Source organism: Aythya marila, assembly GCF_965140915.1.
Source record: "Aythya marila genome assembly, chromosome: 1".
In the NCBI taxonomy this organism is placed as follows: domain Eukaryota; kingdom Metazoa; phylum Chordata; class Aves; order Anseriformes; family Anatidae; genus Aythya; species Aythya marila.
Genome location: NC_139042.1, coordinates 94,843,867 through 94,865,881, shown reverse-complemented (window position 1 = coordinate 94,865,881; position 22,015 = coordinate 94,843,867). Strand labels below are relative to the sequence as shown.

The following is a 22,015-nucleotide window of genomic DNA, read 5'->3' as shown; positions in this document are numbered from 1 at the left end:
TATCTTGTAGGTGACAAACAAATAAAAGAGAAAAACATTTCTTTCCAAACACTGTGAGCATTTCTATAGCTGTGAATTCCTATCAGAAATCTTACTCAAGATGGTTTGGATCACTGTCTTACCCATCCAGAAGATTCATTGTTGTGGTGGTAACTTCAGTAAAGAGAAGAATCTTTCCAAGCTTCTTTGTTTGCAGATTCTGTTGATACGTCTCCAGGCTGAAATGTTCTGATGAGAAGTTTCCCATCTCAGTGATGACTGACATCAGAGACGGAGTTGTCTCCATTTTTGATTCACAAGATGAAACAAATTTAAGAGACACTTTGCTGGATTCTATTAATCCTTCAGCATTTACATTTTCCTCAAGCCATTTCAGGAATGCAAGATGGATTTCCTGTGGACAAGGGAAATAAAGTAAGACATAGAAATGCAGACCAACATACAGAAAGATATACAAACATTCTTCTGAGAATATTTACATTCAATAAACCACCTTCTGCTTCAAAATGAGGAAAAATAACGCCATTTCTTTTTTGAAGATCAACTGCTGCTGCTTGTTCTACTCTGGCCTGACCTGACTATTGGGTACACTCTTCTTAATCTTGAGACCACGCTCCTTTGTGGGTTGATTAGGCTTAAACTTGTGGTGGTTCTGCTAGGTACCGAAACATGGAGTGCATATTATGCACTTCTGTTTATGCAGGTTTTTCAACATGCTAAATTTCTCTGCTACAAGCCTCTCAAAGCATCTCTAAGGCTTGATTTGAAGGATAAAGCAGCAGCTAAGAAAAACATTTACTGATTTCTCAGCGGAATCCCCACTAAAAGGAGTACTTTCAGCTAACAGAAGCTTCACAACTATTACCTTACTCCAAAGTGGCTGTTTAAAAAGCTAGCTAAAGCAGAAACATATAACACAAGAAGGCACATAACTAGGAAAACTTTATACCAGTGTACAAAATGGAGTTGTAAGTATGCTCCCTTGTCACAGCCAATGGCACAGCTGGTAGACATTTCTTTGCAAAATATTTTCAGTGTGAAATACATGTATATGATACACAGATATAATTTATTATATCTAATACAACTAATTTTACATATCTACATGCCAAACCTTTTATTTCCCTCTCCTTTATTTTAGGTTATTTAGAAGTGTGTTTTATTGAATGTGAAACAAAGAGATGAATTACTGTGATTATTACCTGTCTGGTAACTCCCTGAAACAACTGTTAGACATTCATAGAACTCTTTCTCAAGATACCTAAAGTGTTTTTGAGAGATTTGGTATGAAATTTTTGCCTTTTCTGTAGAAACTGCAAGTTAACAGCCCACAAACACAGATGCTGGGACTTCTTTTTTTCGAAGTATGTAGCTTACATTTTGAAGAGCTCTGCTCCTTCTAGAAACAAAGCAGTCTCTATCACACATACATAACTTCTCAAATAAAAAGTTAAACTGAATTAGATGGAAGCTAAACAGAAAAAAGAAGAACTAAAAGTAAAAGCTACTGAACCGCTGATTAAGGCTATCAATAATTTACATAGCAGATTTGAACTGAAAGAATATTTTGAGAGCAAATGTATATGAAACACAAGAAGATACTGGAATATATGGACAAATGACTCCTTAAAATATTAAAAGATGAGCACAGCAACCCAAATTGCACCTGAGGGCACAATTCTAAATCTGGCCCTCATAATTACACTCTCATTTTCAGAATAATAGCTATTTTGGAAGATCTATATGAAACCACAAAAAACATATAGTCTTTTTCTACCAAACGTAATGTATTAGTGATTCTTGCCCTCAAATTTTCTAAGAAAACATTTGTCCTTTAAATAAAAAACTTCTCATAGATGCACAGTTTCTACCCAAGTATGTGCCCCTCCTTCCTGTTACTGCAGGATCTGGGAACCTCAGTTCTGAGGGTTTCCTATACTAGTCTAAAGACTAACTCTCTTGCCCTTGAACATGATGTCCCTGAGCTGCAGTCCAACTCTTTCAAACCCACAAACTGCAATTAAGAGCAATCTTCCTATAAATAGTTATCTATCCAAGGAATTACTCCAATTTTCCAAATCCCATTGTTGTATCTTAAAAAGCAACGAGAAAAGTGGTCCTGTTTCTAACACCTTTCTATGGATTTTCCATACTCGGAAACTACACTTTCTCAAGTTTCACATGGACACTGCTTCTTGTGTGACATTCTTTGTATGCTGAATGTCAGCAGACTTACTGGTTTGCAGCCCTATAGTACGACATTTACCCTCTGCATTATATTCTTTCAAGTGATTTTTCCCCCATAGTTTTTTAGTCATACGACATACTGAGCATAACACGAAGAAAGGAACGTTCTTTTTCCAAACGCAATCAAGCACTAGCTTCTAGGACAAGACAATCTAAGAATGACTCAATAGGTAAATTTTAGTTACAGATAAACCACTTCTCATTTCTGCATTTTGTAAAGCTCCATTAAACTCTTTGCATTTAACTTGTTGCCTAAAATATGCTTTAAATATTTTCTTCCATTTTTTTGCATCATACGTGATGATGTGGCATTAAAGGTTTTATGAGCACTTCTTTGAATTAATCTGCATGAACCACTTGTATCTTTACTCCGTGTAATATCATAGCCTCAACAGACTCCTACTAAATTCTTTACACACTATCCTTCTTGTTTTACACACACAGTAACTTATTAGCTGTAACTGATATTTAGAAAAATTACAGCTTTAGTTCTTGTAAGGGAGTATATCAAAACTGTGCTTAAGCAGAAAGCGTGTTTTCCTGTTGCTTTCTGAACACAGAATTTCATTTAGCATGATTGTCTGAACATGCAATTCCTAGACACAAAACCGTAATTTTAACTCCCATAAGGATGGATTTACAGACTTACCAAAACAGGCATTAAGTTAAAAAGTAAAGATGCTTAAAGTACTCTTACATTTAAGCAAAGAATGAAAGTGCTTGTTACTATACATCAGAAAGTCCTGCGTACTTTTGCCACAGCATACTTTCTGAAAAGACTGAAATAACTTAGATTTATGTGTAATGTCACATTACTACAGATATACCACACAATTCCTAACATTTATCCTCTTGAGTGTATTCTTTCATGCAATTTTTCCCCCATAGGTATTTAGTTTACATAAATTCATTTTATTGTTTCTAATGCATATTGAACTATTTAAGATTTGTTATATTTGTATAATTATGAAGCTATTTTTTTTTGCGTAATGTATACATACTTTTAAAGCTGATCAAAAATATAAACACAAATACTAGATAATCAAAAACTGCATTTGATTTTTAGATATTTCTGTAAGAAAAAAACAGTTTTCATTTTTAGCAAATTCTCAAGTCGTGTCCAAATACACACTAGGAAAGTTAATTTTTACTTCAGAAACTCAAAGTTACAGAAACACAGATGCTGAACCAATGCTTTACTGTCCTCACTATTATAATGGCACAAAGAGAAGAACATTGTCATGTAATGAAATAAATATATACAACAGCCAGGGCTAACCTTTGCCTCAACTCCATTGGAAAAGAATATAATCACGTCAGAAACAGAACTGTGCAATTTGTTGCTAAGCTCAGGATGCAGCTTTGAATTCAAAACGGGGAACCTAACACCATTTACTGGCTGTAGGCAGAAAGCAAACCTATCCCCAGCTGCGTGCACCGTTCTGCAGCAACCTCTGGTGGCCATTTAAAAGTAAAAGTGTTGGTTCCAAGAACTGCCTGGCCTTACATACCTCTGGGACCAGATCAGGTGTGTCAAAAGGGAAAGGAACACCCAAAATCCTGGCTGCTGCTTACCCTGGCCTGTAGCTCATTATCAAAATCCTAAAACATGCAGGTACAAACTTTAAATGAGTATGCAAGCAAAAGAGCTGTAGCTGTCACAGATTCAGGCACCCACAACCCTGTCTGCAGCTACTTACACATATAATCATGCTGGAGTCGATACTATGCGTATTATCCGTAATATACTTCATAAGTATAGTAACTACATGTTTTAGGGTGGCCTAAATATATCTAAATATATCTAAAATTGTTATTCATCATTACTGCATCATTTTTGGCAGGGAGAATGCAAGTCAAGACAAATTAATTGCCTATGTATAAAACCATTCTCTTCTCAAATCAATTTGATATGTGCATTCTCCAAACAAAAGATACTGCCACCTCCTTTCTTAAAGGAACAATGAAATTTGACATTTTGGCTGAGTGACTAGATGGCAGGAGGCTAAATCAGCTTTTCACGGTTAAAATAGTCAACTAGAAAATTATCATCTAGAACAGGAAAGATTTCTAGTCATAGCAAAAGCACAACGTATTTTCAATGCATTGTAAAAAGCAACTATAAAAAGCAGAAAAGCACTGTACCAACAGGAACCAGCCACCACTTCTCACTAAGAAATTCTCCCCACATGCTCCAAAGTGCAACCTGAATTCCACAGGGCAGGAGCATGGAAAGAAGCAGCATCTCATGGTGGTGACAGCCTCACTCATCTGGTACTGAGAGGCAAACATATGAAAAAGCAGAGTTTTGATTGTTGGACTCAAAGTGTCACTAACTGGGAAGTTGTTCTGAAGCGGGTAGTGAAATACAGTAGATGTCAATTCACAAAATCCATAGAAATGAGGAGCTCAGCTACTGCACACTATGTACCCTCAGCTCCTCCACCGATCAGCACAAAAGTTTATTAGGGTCACTGTATCAAGGGTTGGAGGGCTGACGCTGTAAGTTGTTGAACTAAAGTTTAAATGGTAATTGCGGTGTAAAGAAGGAAGAGTAAAAGCTGTATTTTGTTAATGATTTAACATCTGCTTTCTATGATTTTAAGAGTTTGGTCAGGTGTGTGAAGAAACCACTACATAACAGTTCTCCTTTGCTGTTTAAAAATCTTTTTTTTTTTTTCTTGGTAATCATTAGTTTCCTTTTTTCCTAATGCTTATTTAGCAGTTGAGATTGAACAAAAAGGAAAAAAGAAGCAGACATAAGATCAAAAACCAGCTGCATATGGACCCTTCTCTGCTGTAGTATAAAATAACAGAAAATTATAGCTCCTGACGGAGATGATTTTATTTGCACCTGGGCTCTATCAGCCAATGAGACATATACACAAAGCACATAAACTTTTAGTTAAAATGGTTACAAATAAACCCAAATCCAAGATTTTATTCTTATATTCTATTTATATGTATCTTTTAAAATTCATTTTCTTATTCTTATATATATGTTCATAGACAGATATATACTTCCCCCTCTCCCCCTCCCGATCCCACCAGGCATATTTGGGAGCTGCTCTTTTCTACCGAATTCTGTAACGATAAATCTTAAATTTTATATCAACGGAATTCTTTGTTGAGACAAAACTCCAGTCACAGCCTAAATTCATTTGGTTTTTATTAAAAACATGAAGGCGAAACTAAATGAAAGCTAAAAATATAATGCCATAAAATGAACAAACATTACATATCAGTTAGTTAGCTCTCTACTTGCTTGGAAGGAAAAATGAGGCAAATTTAACTAGTGATGCTCTACCAGTGACACAATATTATGACTGTAGTATAATAAAGTATTTTAGCTGTTGCGTGTAGAGAAAGTAAGGCCAAGTATTCCCCTTCTGAATACATAGCTGGGACATTTAACTATTTTTCTTCTTCCTTTTCAGAAAATCTAACCCTTTCCTGTGAACAGCCTCTGGTTTTGCTTCGCTGTACTTCAAGAAGTCTGCAGTTAATGTATTGATTGACATATTATTAATTGATGTATCAACTAAATCACGTAAGGCTATATGCTTATTAACTCCAAACAAATGGATATTACACAGGCACAAAGCACTGATCTTTTGGAGGAGAACATGAGTAGCTCGTTTTGAGTATAAGCACCTTAACAGACACCACACCTTCATATGGCTAACCTGCTTTTTTCTGAATTGGCCATTTTCAAATGAGTATTACTTGTTTCAGATATGATCTTAAATATCCATATTGCACAAGAATTCTTCTATAATAGCACTGATGGAAAAGAACACGTTTTAATAAAGAGACCACAGCACTTGGAATCTGATTTCAAATTTAGAATATAAAAATAAATACACACATGCATATGTATACAAAGAAAGTATATCCTCCTTGCGTTACACAGCTTTGCTCAACAGGCATGCAAGTTTAAAGGTGTTAAATTAGCCACTGGAGAGCTTCCATAGCATCTCTTGAATCCAATAGAAACAAACTGAAGTCCAACGTGGTAGTAAGCAGTAGGCTGGCGCCAGCAAAAAGCACACCTACAGTGGCAACCCCAGCCCAGAATGCTAGCAACTTAGGAGGCCGGCAGCAGGAAAAGTCAGCTATTAGCACAAGAGGGCACGGTTTTGGCAGACATTTCTGACTAATGAGGCACACAAAATGCTTTTCTGATGCTGTCTATGTTTTTACTTCCTGTAATAATGGCATACGTTGAGATCTGAAGCAGATGACAGTTTCATAATGCTAGCATAAACCCATTTTAAAATTATGTTCATACTTCGTCAATATAGAAAAATGTTAAACACATATTAAATTGCACCAAAAAATCCTACTCTAATATAGATGATGGAGAACGCGAAGCTATATAATAACCTCATTGCTTTCATACCCTAGCACGCACATAGTACCTTTTACTGAAATTTTGTAAAGTATTTCATGGACACTAAGCTTAACTCATTGACAGGTATTATTTTTATCCTTCTCTCCCTTTAGGGAAAGAGTGACAAAAGTAAAAATAACTTCTTGACAGCTCATACGAGGAAAGAAAAAGGTAATCTCTAGGTGATCATGGCCTAGGCAGAGGAACTGAAAGAGGCCCAAAAAGAGGACTGCTGTAACCTCTTCCACAGAAACACCCACAAAGATGGGAGAAAGGCCACTCTTTGCTCCCAGCAGTACTGGCAAGGAAATTGTAGTGGCTATCTTTCACTTGTTCACCAGGGCTTAAGAAAGCTGTATATAGCAGATCTGTGTTTGTGTGCCAAAGCCAGGCCGTCTCTCTGTCTCTCCCACCCATCAAGCAATCAGGCTAAGAGATTTCATTAGATTGTCATAATCATTGGTTCAATACTTCTCACATGTCATTAGCACTTAATAAATGTTACCAAACTACACGTTGATGCTTGCAGGCTTGAGTAGTTGCCCTTTTACATTTGCGTAAGTGTAAGCCTTAAGATAGATTTTGTAGTACCGGAAACAAAAAGAATAAACAGAACTGCAAAGCACAAAGGGCATTTAGAAAACGAACATTCAAAATCCAATTCGAAATAGATGAAGTATTCAATTGAATCCATTCTCAGAAAGTATATAAAACATTTCTCCTAGTACTAACTGCTTATAATTCATGTGAAAGTTCAGTCCTTGTTCAAGGGAATAGATAAAAACTGAACAAGCTAAACAGTCTCTGTCCACAGCCACACTAGCTGATTTTAATCCTTCTTCAGATTACTTGTAACATTTTCATTTGTTTAGTATTTTTTTAATAGGAAAATACATCGTAGAAAGGGGTCAGTAATCTAGGGTAAATCAGGGGAGAATCTATGTATCTGAGCCTATCCATCTAGCAGGCACAGGGCCATTATTTTCACAGTTCTGTGTTTAGTTCATAGTATAAAAAATTTCAGAAAGGAGAGAAATTCCCAGCTCTCCGCTCCCTCCTTTCCCCATCCCCCAAAGAACTTCATAAAGATTTTATTGTAGTGCCGAGGTGCATTCTCATTTCATATTCTCATGAACTTCTGTAGTTACTTGGCTGATATTTGCTATGCATTCTCAGGATACTACATAACTAGGAAATCTGTTTCAGTTTTTTAATAATCTTTTTTATATTTCCTAAACCCAGATACTATGTAAAACATGAGTCAATTGTGTACAATTTGGAAGGGCATTTAGAAAGATGGCAGGGATTCCTAACTGTGTAATTCACAACCAACCGGATTTTTAGGAGTCTCCAGTGGTTCAGATAGTTAGTTTGCTATATACTTCGAGAAGGGGGAAACAAAGCTAATCACTTCTAAAAGACACAAATAAGAAACTTAGTCTTTTGCCCTTTTCAGTGTGTTTTTAAAACCAATTATTCCTTTATATAACCAGTTATACAGTGTATCATCTCAGCAAGGGAGTAGAAACAGTCACCTATTCAAGTGGGGCCATTTTGAGCACTGATGTTTGCAACACCTAGTCCAAAACCTGGGGAAGACTTAATAAATGTTTTGACTTGTGCAAGATTTGCAGGGAACTTTTATCAGTGTTACATTGCTTTGAACAAGAACTATCTGAATCCAAAATTAAATTTAGCTTTAAATACCACTGTATGTAGGCAGAAAATTAATTTATCTAATGTGCAGCACTAAATGTTAAAAACAGGTTGCAGGCTTAGGTCAAAAGTCACCAGTTAATGAAAAATGTATCAGATGTTACCTCCTGTATAGAATGCTGTCAATCAGGCTATAAAATAAGGTAGTAACAAGATAATAGAAATCAAAATGTCAAGTATTTCATCAGTATTTGCTGGTTTTGCTACATCAGTATTTGCTATTTTCAACAGTGTTGCTCCTAGGTATTGGGCTGCTAGAAGGCACGTACTACCATTCACATGCACGAAACAAGTAAAGGAACCAGACAATTTTTTTCTTCGTGCTAAGAAGTATTTAATCTTTTTTAAAGGATGGAACAATTTTTTAGAGGTACAAAAAACAGTGAATATATCTTGTCCTCAGGAGAAACCATTTATTTTGATTCCTTGGTTTCGATAGCGAAGTACTACCGTTTCTGGTCCCGTGCCACGGAGCAGCCTTTGTGGCTGCAGGACAGCACTAGCTGCAGAAGGCCCACTGCCCTATCCTCAATACAAACAGGAACGGAGCAGAGGAACCAGGAGGGCAGCAGAGCGATGCTGTAAGGTGCATTCTGGCTTTTGCTTTTCTTACTCAGCTGCAACAGAACAGTCTGGAAGCAATCTTCCCAGCAGCTGCTCTCATCAACAAACTGTTTATTGTAAGAAAGTGGCTGGGTCAAAGGCTAAATGTCATCCAGAACTGAAAGTGTATCTTAAAAAAAAAAAAAAAAAAAAAAAAAAAAAAGAAATCACAAAAACTGAAGCCGTCCATGCATATGAAAAAAGCACATTACATATGAAAGGAAACCATATTCCATTCCAAAAGGCCAAAAGTCTACTTAATCAAAAACTTCTTAATTTCATGAAGCAGTATTTTATAATGTTGAACTAATTTACTCTGGCTTGTGCTGATTTTGAGACCTGTGCAAGGTTTCTAGTAAAAACAGAAGTTACTTAAAATTCAGTCTGTGTTTTATGGTTGAAAAAATATTTTAACAAAAACATTCTAAAATATTTTATTAACATTTATTAACACTGAACAATAAGTTTGCTCACTATTCATATACAACAGCAACAATGAGATAAGTATTCCCCTAGAAAATTACACATGCAACAAAGTGATGTGTTATGTACCTGACTTGAAAAAGCAGGTTTAAATTCTGTATCAGCTTTACAAAAAAAAAAATGAAGTTTCAAGATACAGGTAGTGAAGTATGATGACATACTGAATCCTTGGGTGTTAGATCCTTCACCAAACACTTGCCAAGTCGGTTTCAAATCTTATTAGAAAATTTTTGAATGCAATAGCACATATTCAGATGTTAAAACCTCTTCTAGAATTCACAGCTCTGTCAAAAAATCACTAGAGGATTAGACTTAAACATGTTTTAAGACAAGCAAAATTGTAATTGCATGCTACCATTTCACTACATTTAAGCACAAGAACACACACACACACAAAAAAAAAAAAAAAAGAGAAAGAATATAGGCATCAAAAGATCCTCATATTTTGCATAATTCTGTAACACACATAATAAAGTTTTAAAGATCACTTTTAAAAGATACTAAAAATTATGGGGCAAAATCAAATTTAGTAGTTTGTAGCTCTTCATTTCATAAATTAAATAGCATATGACCACCTAGGCAACGTAAACTGGTTTCAGAATATAACAGTAATTGGGGTACATTTGCTGCAACAGACCATAAAGCTGACTTCGAGGGTAAAGGATCAATAAGAACAAGGTCTACCTTTGACATAACATCACTACATAACACTTCACAAAAACGAGCATTGCAATGAAATGCCTGATAAATCAGAGGACTAGTAGGTGTTGATTTATCCTACCAGAAAAAGGCGTGATAAATTATGTTTTGACCATTTAATTCTTTGTGACACCTACTTCGTAACAAAACTGTTGTGGTTTTCTTTTTGAAGAAAAGTATATAGCAAATTGAGCATACGTGCAACCATGCTAAAAATAAGTACAGAGAAACCATGCAGAAGGGAAAAGACATTCCACTTTTTCACTAAAATCTGAATATTATGACATTATGCATAATTAGTCTAAAAGTTTTTTAAAAGTTTTGTTGTTGTTGTTGTTGTTTTTTAAGATCTAAGTCACATTTAGAAGAATAAATGAAGGTATAAATCTAACCCTAAATGCTGTATGCATTTATTTTAAATTGCTCTCAAAAGTATTCACTATCGACTAGAAAAAATACAGAAGAATTTTGTTCTCAGCTAATAGGGCAATAAATTAGATGCAATATATTCAGCGGGTAAAACTGGCTCTGTTAAACAACTATCACATAATAGTATTTTTATTTGGTACCAAAACTTTTTTTTTTTTCCAACTGAGGATAAAATTGTTTGCTGAAAATCTTGGAATTAGTAGTAGAATGAGTTAAGTAAATAAAACCTAAGAAAATATTTTTTCTTAGCACTGATAATACACAGTTCTTAGTTTAAGTTTTTCCATCAGGTTTGTTTTGCCTTTCAACAGGTTTATATATATAAAATGTGACTGAATTTAGTGTTCATGAATATGAAATAGTGGCGTAGGAGCCAAAGATTCTCTTCTCAGCACTGCAAATACACATTAGACCTGAATGACAAAATTTCTGCTGTACCTAGTTTTTGCCTCTCCTGAGCAGTAATGCCCAATTTTGTCAAACTGCAAGGGGATTTGAGCTAGAGAAATGTTTGTGAAATATTGAGGTGAGACCAAAACACATTTTTGCATGTACCACAGCTCAGAAATTACAATACAGTTATGTCCCTGAAGTTGTAGAGCTAACATTCAATATGTATCATATATTTTATAACCCTTTCTAAAACTTATTCAGGTTGTTATAACAGTTTATAAATAAATAAATAAATATGATAAAAGAAGCAACCTAGAGAAGTAGATTTTCTTGGGAATTATATGTTTTAATGGCAAGAACGTGCATAGTATGTTATTTATAATATACATACTCAAAGAGAGAAAAACAGCATTAATATAACAACAACTAATTTTCACTGTAACTGAATTCTCCTAATCCAGGATCCTAAAAAACATATGCATGATATGATATAATATGCATATGATATTAATCCATATATTAATTAGGATTGTTTCAAAACAAAAACAAAAATACAACCAGTAAACCAATGCTTTTTATTCAGTGGAGTTTAACATAATAGTTAAGCTTCATGCTTTACAACTATATATAGCAATATAAAATTTAGGTATCAAACTGAGAACTCTCAAGAAAGCCTCTGTAGTACTTAACTTCTAAATTAATACATTCTTCTTACCAAATATGCTAAGTTGAAAAATCAATACAAACTACTTTTACAGTTATCCTGGCTGCATGTTGTTTTGTGGTTTTTTTTGTTGTTGTTGTTGTTTTGGTTTGTTTTTTTACCACATTATAATTCTTCTTTCCCTTTTGCAGCCCTCTTTCATATTTAACACTTACTTTCTTCTGCTGCTTTCTTCAACGTTGCTCAGAACAAAAGAGGAATTTTTTTTTCCTCAGAGGAAAAATAGCAAGCAAAGCATATATGACACCTTCCTTTAACTATAAGGTTCCTGACACACACGCAGCTTCAAGAACTAACTTCAGATCCAACCTCCTCAGACAGTAGCCATCTGAAAGCATTCCTGCAATTATCAGGGGTAAATGGGGAAAAAACATCAAAATGTAATTTGTCACTTAAAGGTGGACATACATCACACTTAGCCCTTACGAGGATAAGAATGAGCATTCAGCAAGACAAACCCTTCAGCCACTCCAGGGCTGAGTTCACTTTAATTGTCATGTACACCACTAGCTCTGCTCCAGCAGACCCACCTGGCACACAGAACTTACGGTACTGTAGACAGCACAGCAGAAGTCAGAACTCGTAACTGAAATACACTGTGGTTTGGGGGTTTTTCGTTTTGTTTTTTGTTTTGACTTACAGAAACATGGTGCTCAAAGAAGCAAACAAGAACAGATTCAAGAAAGAGGCGAGGCAGTGCAGGAAAAATGGTCAACAGAAGCAAATGCAAGCAGCCAGGAGCATTTATGACAGTGGCACATTCTTTACTGTGAAGGACTTTTCATTCCCTCGACTTGTCTCTGAGGATAACCACCTGTTTCTGTTCTTATGAATATTTATTTTCTATCACTGTTAAAATAGTTGAGGGAAGACACCATCTGCCAAATAAAATTTTGCAGGCTAATATTCGTTAACGGAAGTGGTAACATTTCATGTAGAATACAGCCTAGGGAGACCTCATTTAATAAAAACTGATCACAGTGCACAGAAACATGCTTCTGTGTTGCCTTCGGACCCCACTGAATAGCACACCAGAAAAAACAAGATGAATTCCTTTCTTAGCCTTTTCCCATTACAGTGTTGTATTAACCCAGGTAAGGAAGTACCATTAGGGCCAGAGGGCTGGGGGGGGAAAGGACAGTGAGATGATAAACAAAAGATAACTCTCTGAAAAGTCTTGTTAAAACCACATAAGCAGAAAATGCTTGTTGCGAATCAGCAGTGATATACCCTACTGGAAAGGTTAGTGACTGCAATGCAGTAGCTTAAACCTTCTGACAAGGTGTGAAAGCTTTTAAAGTGGGGTAACAATGTGGCTTAATGCAAGTTCTCATTCTGGCTCAGCCGCCTGTGTATGAAGGACACTTACAGCTCCCTGGGCATGTGGTCATACTGTGCCTTTCAGATGTTCTGGCCAACCATGGCAAGTGGTAGAAGCTGAACTTCAGAGCCTTGTTGTAATACTAAAATGAAAAACGGCCAAGGTCTGGGCAAGAATCTTAGAGAAATAACTACAAAGACTACAACATCCTACCCAGACTACACTTCTCTAGTCAAGAACCTGGACAGAATGAAGTAAAAGCTTTGAAAGACTACAAAATAGCTCTGCACATATCCACCCAAAGATGAACTTTTAACTGATTAAATATGAACCACCTTTGTTGAAGGCTCTTGATTAATATTCCCAAACCAGATGGTTAACTTTTGAAAACAAATCACACTAAAGTAAAAAGTTTCAGGAATTACCTCAACTACTGAAAAAAAAAATTAAATGTATTTCCAGAATAGTTCCATACAAGCTAATGAACGCAAGCTACAGAGAAAGTCTGTATACTCAGTCTGTGACACCTAATGATTAATTTATCCTTCATTAAACAGGGACAATTTGGGTCTCTGTTCCTTGAACCAAACAGCCAGAGAAACAAGAGACTGAGCAAAATGATTATCATTTAATAGTTTAAAGCTTGATGTGTACTTTCAGTTTGTCTAGCTAATATTACTACTCAAATCAGGGACGCAACAGTCGCTGTGAAAGTAATGTTCTACCAGTAAATTAACATGCGGCTAAGACGAAGGAACTTTTCTGAACATTAAATTGTTTTGTATGGAGCAATGAGGATAGCACTAATTATTGTAAGGTTTACTGCAGTTGTAAAGTGTCTAACTTGCTATTGCTGGACTGCTAAATGGACAGCATCATTAGACAGAGTGGATCCTGTAGGGTAGAAAAAGCCTGAAAATATTTAGAGAAAACTGAAGTCGACTCCCAACTCCAAAAGGAACTGGTTTCTGCTGAGATAACAAAAGCATATCCATATCATCGCTAGCTATTCATTCATATCATTTAACTGAAATACCAGATTAAACATTGCTGCTTCTCAGACATTGCCTATGGCTAAAACGGTTAGAAGGAAAGGTTTCCCATAATTACAAAACCCGATGAACTTCCCCTTCAAATGAAAAAAATAACTAATGAATGTGCAGAAAGGGACAGCTTCTGTGAAAAGCTGCTGCTGCTGCTCAAATAACATGACTGTAAGGACAGAGCAGCAGTCAGATCAAGACAGTAGGCCTCTTTAAACCTGCACCTTTCTCTCCAATAGTGGCCAGCAGCAGACAGAGAAACAACAAACACAACAAACGTAAGGTTATTATCTCTTCTACCAATCTACATCACACAGATTTTTGAGCCAGAAATGTTGCATATGCCTCGCCTCCCATGAAAGACATCATCTTTCTAACCAGTTTGAAGTATTTCTGTTATCAAACATACCCCTTTGAAACAACTGCTGAAGTATTCTAAAGACAAAAGTAGAATTTTAAGTATTTTCAGGTATTCCTAACAAACAAACAAACATATCTATGGTAATTTGTAGCTTATACTGCTTGTTAACTTTGGGATTCGGCCACCCCCTCTCTATATAAGGGAAAGATAGGAATAAGCATTTGCTTTAAGCTACTGTAATGCAATAGTAATGAAAAAGTAAATAATAAATCAACATTTAAAATGCAGTCCAAAAAATGGAAAACTAATTAGGTAACTTCCACCTCTGCAGCTGCTGTTCCTGTCAGGTAGCTTTGGTGCATGACCTAATCGTAATACTAACACTCCCATTTCAGAAAGAAAAAACGTACATCTTCCAGACCAGAAAAATGCATGGATAATTGCTTATTTCATATAATGAGTCATAAAGACAAAACATGCCATATGTGATTTTTGTTTTTAATCTTGAAAATTATGCAGCAAAACCCAATTCTTTCTCCTTATCAAATAAACGAATTTCAGAATTTATTTTTGTTGATTCTGACTACATGGAAATGCTGAGACACATTCCCACAAAATAGTTCTCTCTATACATTAAAATTACGAGCACCTCAAATTGTTTTTCAATTACTGAAAGCTGTTTTTGTACATTAGGTGGATAACATCCAAGTACAGTGTTTTAAAGTGGAAAAGATGGTGGTATGTTTTCCCTGACTGAGTATTGTTCTTCCTTTTGAATAAATTTTTAGTGAGATTAACCTCATGTTTTCTACTGAAGTTATGACCTACATCATCCATTATTAAGTAATTTACAAAGAAATTATGACCAGTTGTTTCATTGTAGGTGTAACATGTAAAAAGGTATCATTGCAAAACAGGAAAAAGGAAGCACGCATACTCCACAGGAATATACATTATATCCCAACATTTATCTTCATATTTGGATCTTAGCAAATAAAATCACCTTATTTTTATTTTAACTACTTCAGAGAAGCTAAACATAGTATTCACTTTCTATAAAGTCTGTACTGAAAGGAAGAAGGTCAGCAAAAACCTACATTGTCTGATGAATGTTTTGAGACTCTGCCGTCTGTGCACCTGCTTCTGAAGAGTTGAGTTATAAAATGATCTATTGTTCTGCCTTCAAATCTTAATTCTCCAAAGGTACAAAAACTGTAAACTTTATATAGCAACCACCAAATTCCAGGGAAAAAAAAAGCAGGGACAGACTGCACTAGCTTCCTGAACACTGATCCTGCTAAGGTTTGGCTTTGAATTAATTATTTTAATTGCACAGGCAGTCAGTTTTTACAAATTAAGGATATTTTGAAATGCTTTCTGGATTAGTATTTAAAATATTTGTTAAATCCAACAATACAACTTGCCATACAATGGGGACACAATACACACTAGAAAAGGAAAATAATTGTCCACAAAACAACGTGAAAAAATCGAATGCTGAAATGTACCTCATATCCTAGTGAAATAATCAGTCCAGAAGCAGCACAGATTTTATAGCCAATATTTTTTAGACACGCATTGTAACTAGCAGCTGTAGGGAATGCTAGAATACGCAGCAACAGAAGTTGTTTTCTACATGGTCAAGCCTTGCTCCTTACCTCTGCCTCTTCAGCTGCTGCCCCTTTCCCCTCTCTCCTCCTCCCACACGGTATTTGTTTTCCCTTTCATCCAGTATCAAAGCAGATCAACTAGCTCTTCCTCCTGAGGTTTTTCACTCTCAAAAAAGTTCTTATCCTCATCAGTCAAAGAGCATGCTCCAATGTGAACACTAGATAAATAGCTCACTTCTCGACTTTTCTCAGTTGTTTTTTTTTGTTTTGTTTTGTTTTGTTTTTTGTTTATTTATTTATTTTTTCTCTAGGCCTGTGTCAATTTCATCAGTTCTTCTATATCATTAAGAAAGGGGTAAAGGAAGAGGACTGGGCTTAATTTCTGAAACCTGAGGTTGCCAGTATGGCTAATAAAATAAGATGTAATTGTATATAGACTTGGTACCACACAGGTACAAAATTGTCAGCACAACTGATTCTCTGGTATGCAACAAAATGTTGGCACAGATAAAATGGTAATTGGTTGAAATTACTAGGATTAAATCGTGCAATCCTATAAAGCCCAGTTCTGTATATATACTCTAACTGTAAGAATACAGGTTTGCCTGATGGACTTAGCTACACAGCATTTTTAAAGAGGATACTTTTACTGGCAGAAGAAAAAATACACATATTGTGAGAACAAGATTTACTCTGATATTTTTTTTTTTTACTTAATTTCTTTGAATACTTGTGAAATCTTGCTTCAATACTTGTGTAAATCCTCTGTACTTAATGTCACCACTACAATTGTCAAGTAACCAAGTACAGTGATTTACTAATTTGGAATATGTTCCACTTGTGAAGACTGACTAAAATGCAAATAAAAAAAGCTTTTATAGGAAAGTTATAGCAGAAAGTAGACCAAATGTCTGATTTAAGCTAGCAGCTGTTCTTTAATCAGCTTTTCACTATAAGAACTGCATAATGTCAGCCAGATAGTCACATGCCAAATTCCATTCCCACTGCACCTGGAATTTCAGGATTTCCTCAACATGTCAGAAACCTCAAATCATTTCTTAAAATGAACTGTCAAAATATAAATACAACAGAATCTGTAAGTCAATCTCTTCCTATCAACTACTGACACAAGTCACACTTGAAATATTTTTTGCAGGCTCCATCTTCTTCACTTGAAGCAATTGTATGGCAAACTGAGAACACTGGAATGTCTTCTAAATCAATTAGAACTGGCTAGCACCACTCCATACTAAGTCCTAATTAAACTCCCATCTTAATTTTCCAGAGTAAATATCAGCTCAATAAACTTAACTAAAAAGCTTTGTGTTGTGGATGATGTTTTTTTGATGATAACAAACTTCTTCATAAAGTATCAACAACATTATTGGGTAGCTGAATTGTCAAATAATTGTTAAGAGTCAAAAACCTATTTGGAAGACCTCAGTGTGGTAAATGCACTGTTTAAATAACAGATAAAGTTTGCAGCTCATCTTTTTTGAAGAGCAATATAAGGATAGATTTGTATTTCCTCTTGCTTACATACTTTTTAAACTCTTCCCTTTAATTAAAATATAGAATCTTATGTCATATAGCTATAATTTGTTTAAAAGTAGATATACAAAAGAAACCCTAATTAAATTGTTAGATAACCATTATGATGATTTCTCATTGTGGAAATGTATCGTCATTTCTGAGCAATGGTAACATGATAGCATCTCACAGGACTCCAGCTGATGCCAAGCCTGTTCTCATTTTCCCAGTCTCGCTTACATAAATTAGCTACAGGCCCCAGTGACAGTCAGAGAATCTCCAAGTTTTTCAAGTTTGGAAATACTCCACTTTTGTCAGATCTTTACCAGTGAGGTCATAGTAAACGAATCAATGCCAAATTGCCATGGATCTCCAGAGCGTTTGTCACAAGTTCTGGATTCTTGCTATCTAAAATCACCCATCTGCTCCAAGGCAGCACCCTCTGAACTCTGACTCCAAAAGGTTTATCGGTTACAACTTGAGAGTGCTGAAACAAAATCCAAAACCAGTCACTTTAATTACAGCCTTCACATTAAGTTAGAATGTGTGCCTGTGCTAGACACAGAGCCAACACGAATTTGCATTAGTCTGCCACTGCGGATTTCAGCGTATTTTATTTAGGTTCTTATTGCAAACTCAAAGATAAACTAAAACCAAGAAAACTCAGCCTCACGCACTGGCTCGCACCACTCTGTGCCGAGTGACCTATGCTCAAGAAGGAGTATTCAACACTAATGCTGTTCTTTGTAACTTCAGGGGTTAGAAGTTAACAGAAAACATGAACACTTCCAAAATTTTTAAATATATATTACTTTACTATGATTTCTGGATGGCTTTTGTTTTCCAATCTATACAGTACCAAAAGTACACGCCTATTGAAGAAAATGGTTGTGAAGTATCGTGCACATTGACTTGGATTAAGCAACTATTGAAACACGACAGAATAGACTTCAGTACTTTGCTCAGATGCCAGCACGCAACAATTTCATACCAGAACTAGTTGTACAATACGATAAACTGCTACTTGGTACAAAAGCACTAATTTTCAGTTCTTACAGCAGCATAAAGACCCTTTTTATGGATACTGCTGTAAACAAGGTATTTCCTTTCATTCCTCAAAGTTTCTTGCATTTTCCAAAAGATCAGCCAAACCATTTATTGACTCAATACATAGTCAAAACTTGTTTACAAACTGTATGCCGTTCACTATTTTGTGCCTACAAATGTGATTCACTGTTGATTAACATAAACAACATGATTGCTGCTATCATGTAAGACCCCCCCTCCCCCCCCAAAAAAAACCACCAACAACAAAAAAACTTTTAACTACAGAAGTATAAAATAAAGGGAGTGTTTGCCTTTTTTTTTTTTTTTCCCCAAGCAATACATAGGAAGTATTCCCTGAAGATAAATAGCAGAAAGGCAAAGGATAACTTTAGAAAGCAACCACCTGGAATTACTTGGTGCGTTGTTTGGAGTCCCCCTCGTCTCTCATCAAAATTTTTTAATTGAAAATCTTTTACAGTATTTTGACACTACAGATCATTGATCTTGTGAAATTTACAAAGCAGTTTGAAAATTGAGGGAATGCTATACAGGCCAGCTGCTACAAACATACAAAGATTTTAATGCAAGTCTATACACAACACAATGTGAAAAAATATTTTCCATCCCTTCCATATTTTTGTTTTTACTATGTGTTTTCAAAATCCAGCTAATAAGTGACCCCTAGCGGTTAGGTACCTTCCCTCACTCAAAAAGCTGCATAAAAAGCCTCAACTGCTTCCAGGTTTTCAGAGCAATACGGATTCCTGGTGATTTTAATGTAATGCCAACACTGCTGAAGCTCAGCTGTGCAGGGTTGCTGATCGATACCGGAATCTCACACTGCTAGACAGCCTGATCCCTAGTGAATTCACTGAAAATACCTGCAGTATGACAGCCTTTCTTCAATAAAGAGATCCATACCGAGCTCAAAAAAACTTGTATGAGTGAATAAGTAATTGAGAAATAATTTAGCCTTCTGACACTTCCTGAAGCCAGCAGAAGCAAACTCAGTTATCAGTAAGAACCCAAGCCTTGACTAGTCAGCAAATAGGAAAAGGACTTTCTATTGGATATTTAAATTTTGTCTCAAAAGTTAGTAGGGAAAAAAAAAACAAACACATTTATAGTTTCTTAGTCTTTTGGACTATAAGACTACCTAAAAATGAAGTGTCTAAACAGAGTCATGAAAGCCCAGTTTCTTGTAATTGTGTCTGAGGTTAAGTGCAGTACCCCTCTTAGTCTTTTTGTCCAACGCCCCTACATACAGACACTTCCCATGCTTTCTCTCTTTCTCAACAGTATCAGCTAAATGCTTCTCAGCAGCAGAGGCAAAAGTTTATTTTTCAGCATAAAATAAAATAACGTTTCAAGGCAAGATGTCAGTGTAATAACCCTCACTGATTGAAGAAAGCTCTTTTCATCTGAGGAGAGCCAAGAAGATGCATTCTCTTCAACCTCTGGAGACAGAGGATTGCTCCTGTTCCCAGACAATGAAACTGAAAAGGCCACTGGAGAGACCAGCCAGCAGCAGAGACCTGAAAATTCAGAAAGCATTGCCTCTTCCCTGTCCCCCTCCCTTATTTGTGTGGGGCTGCGAGGTGTTAGGAGAGGAAGAGGAAAGTCCAACATAGCACTGATGTTCTTTCTGTGATGGTAGTGTGCTGCTTCCCTTCCCTTGTCATGCTCTCATCACCTCTTTCAGCCGTGGGGAAGAATATAGGTGTCAGACAGCAAATCTAAAGCTACCCATTACTCTTCAAGTCATTGCTGCGCCCCACTGTTATAACAGCCCTACTGCTGTTATACTTCAAGAGTATCACTCTGCCACTGTAGTCCCAAGCTCCTTTATCTCACCTCCCCTGCGACATCCCCTTCCTCCTGTCACAGCAACACTCTCAGTCCCTCACAAGTTCCTGCCTCATTACTACTGCCTGGCCTGCCAGCAGGGAGGTGACAAGAACAGGGTGGGTGTTTCTGTCACAGCTAGGTTTAAGCAGACTGGGAACCCCACTAACATCTCTTTATTGCCAGGAAAGACTGACAGAGTGCCTTGGCATACAATGAGCTTTGAAAAGCATCCTGCCCTGGACTGTATGACACAAAGTTTACTGTAGAAACTGAGCTTCATTTAAGCTTTTCTCTCTCTGCCAAATAGTTGGAACTCAAAAGTTTTACTGAAGAACTGGCTGGTCTATAATAGGAAACTATGCTAGTACAGGTATATAGAATAACAGAAAACAGAGGAAAATGGAGAAAGACAGACAGCACTTATTTCATCTCTGCCCATCTTACTGCTTTATAACAGGTTTTACAAATCTCCTGTTCACTGAGATACAAGAAGCAGTATCTTGCTTCCCATCCACAGATTTCCTTCTCCTCTCCTCACTAATGCTACACCTGTCTTCAAGTCTCATGGTTTGTCCCTCCTTCTGTATGCCAGAGAGGGAAAGCACAGAAAACGGAAGAGCAACCCTCCTCACAATTATACTATCAAGTTACTGCAGATTAAGAAGTTACCTTGTGCTTGGTGAACCACAGTAACTGACCATAATCATTCTTTTAGCCATCCACAAACATGAAGGAAAAACCATACCAGCTTAAACTTCTACAACGTATGCCACCATGCCTTTGAGTCTTATGTCCAGCACTATCATGGGAAAGGTGCCTAAAAAGCCCTACACAGGACAAGCAGTTCCAAGACTTGCTTTTTTCCAAGGTGAACTTGCAGAGAATGGAGCTGGCAAGCTTTTCACTTCTTTATTAGTGGACATAGGAGGCTCCCTCTGAGCAGCAGGCAGCACTTCTGTGCTTGGTGCAGGTGAGGAGCCCTGGCACAGGCTGCCCAGAGAGCTGTGGGGTCTCCTCCTTGGGGATCTGCAAAAACTGCCTGGGCATGGCCCTGGGGAGCCTGCGCTGGGTGGCCCTGCTTGGGCAGGGCTCGGAGCAGGTGGCCTCCAGGGGTCCCCAACAACCTCAGCCATCCTAAGATTCTGTAAAACAAGAATTTGCACCTCAGTTAGGGTAAAATTAGCTTTCAGATGAATGACTTCCTGTATTCCTCTGTCCAACAGAGATCTGAAGTGCCAAAGCAAGAGGTGGTCCCAAATAGCCCTCTTAGAAGGTAATTCTGTTCAGAACCGTATAAAAACAACAGCACAATTGGGGACTATTATTAGAATCTCATATTGATACACACAGTTTTTAAATGAAGGACAGTAACACTGAAATAGTTTGGGTTTGTTATAAAGAAACACAGTTAATCTGAGGAATATAAAAGAAACAAAAGCAAACCCACCCTCCCTACATACATACAACTCAAATCTTTGCAAGCCTACAAATAACTCTGACTGAATTTATTATAGAAAAAATTAAACACATGAGTTCAGTTACAAATATGTTTGAATTGATACTACTGT

The 22,015-nt window shown here is 36.5% G+C and overlaps 1 protein-coding gene across 2 annotated transcripts in view; it reads right to left on the bottom strand.

Annotated features, from left to right (window-relative positions):
- HLCS (holocarboxylase synthetase) overlaps positions 1-22,015 on the bottom strand; it is a gene marked incomplete at its 5' end in the record, with an annotated part of 124,434 nt that overhangs the window by 80,750 nt on the left and 21,669 nt on the right. For both annotated transcript variants that reach the window (XM_082762129.1, XM_082762130.1), the window contains one exon: positions 123-394. In XM_082762129.1, the coding sequence (XP_082618255.1) occupies positions 123-394 (272 nt within the window). The remainder of the gene's footprint in view (positions 1-122; positions 395-22,015) is intronic.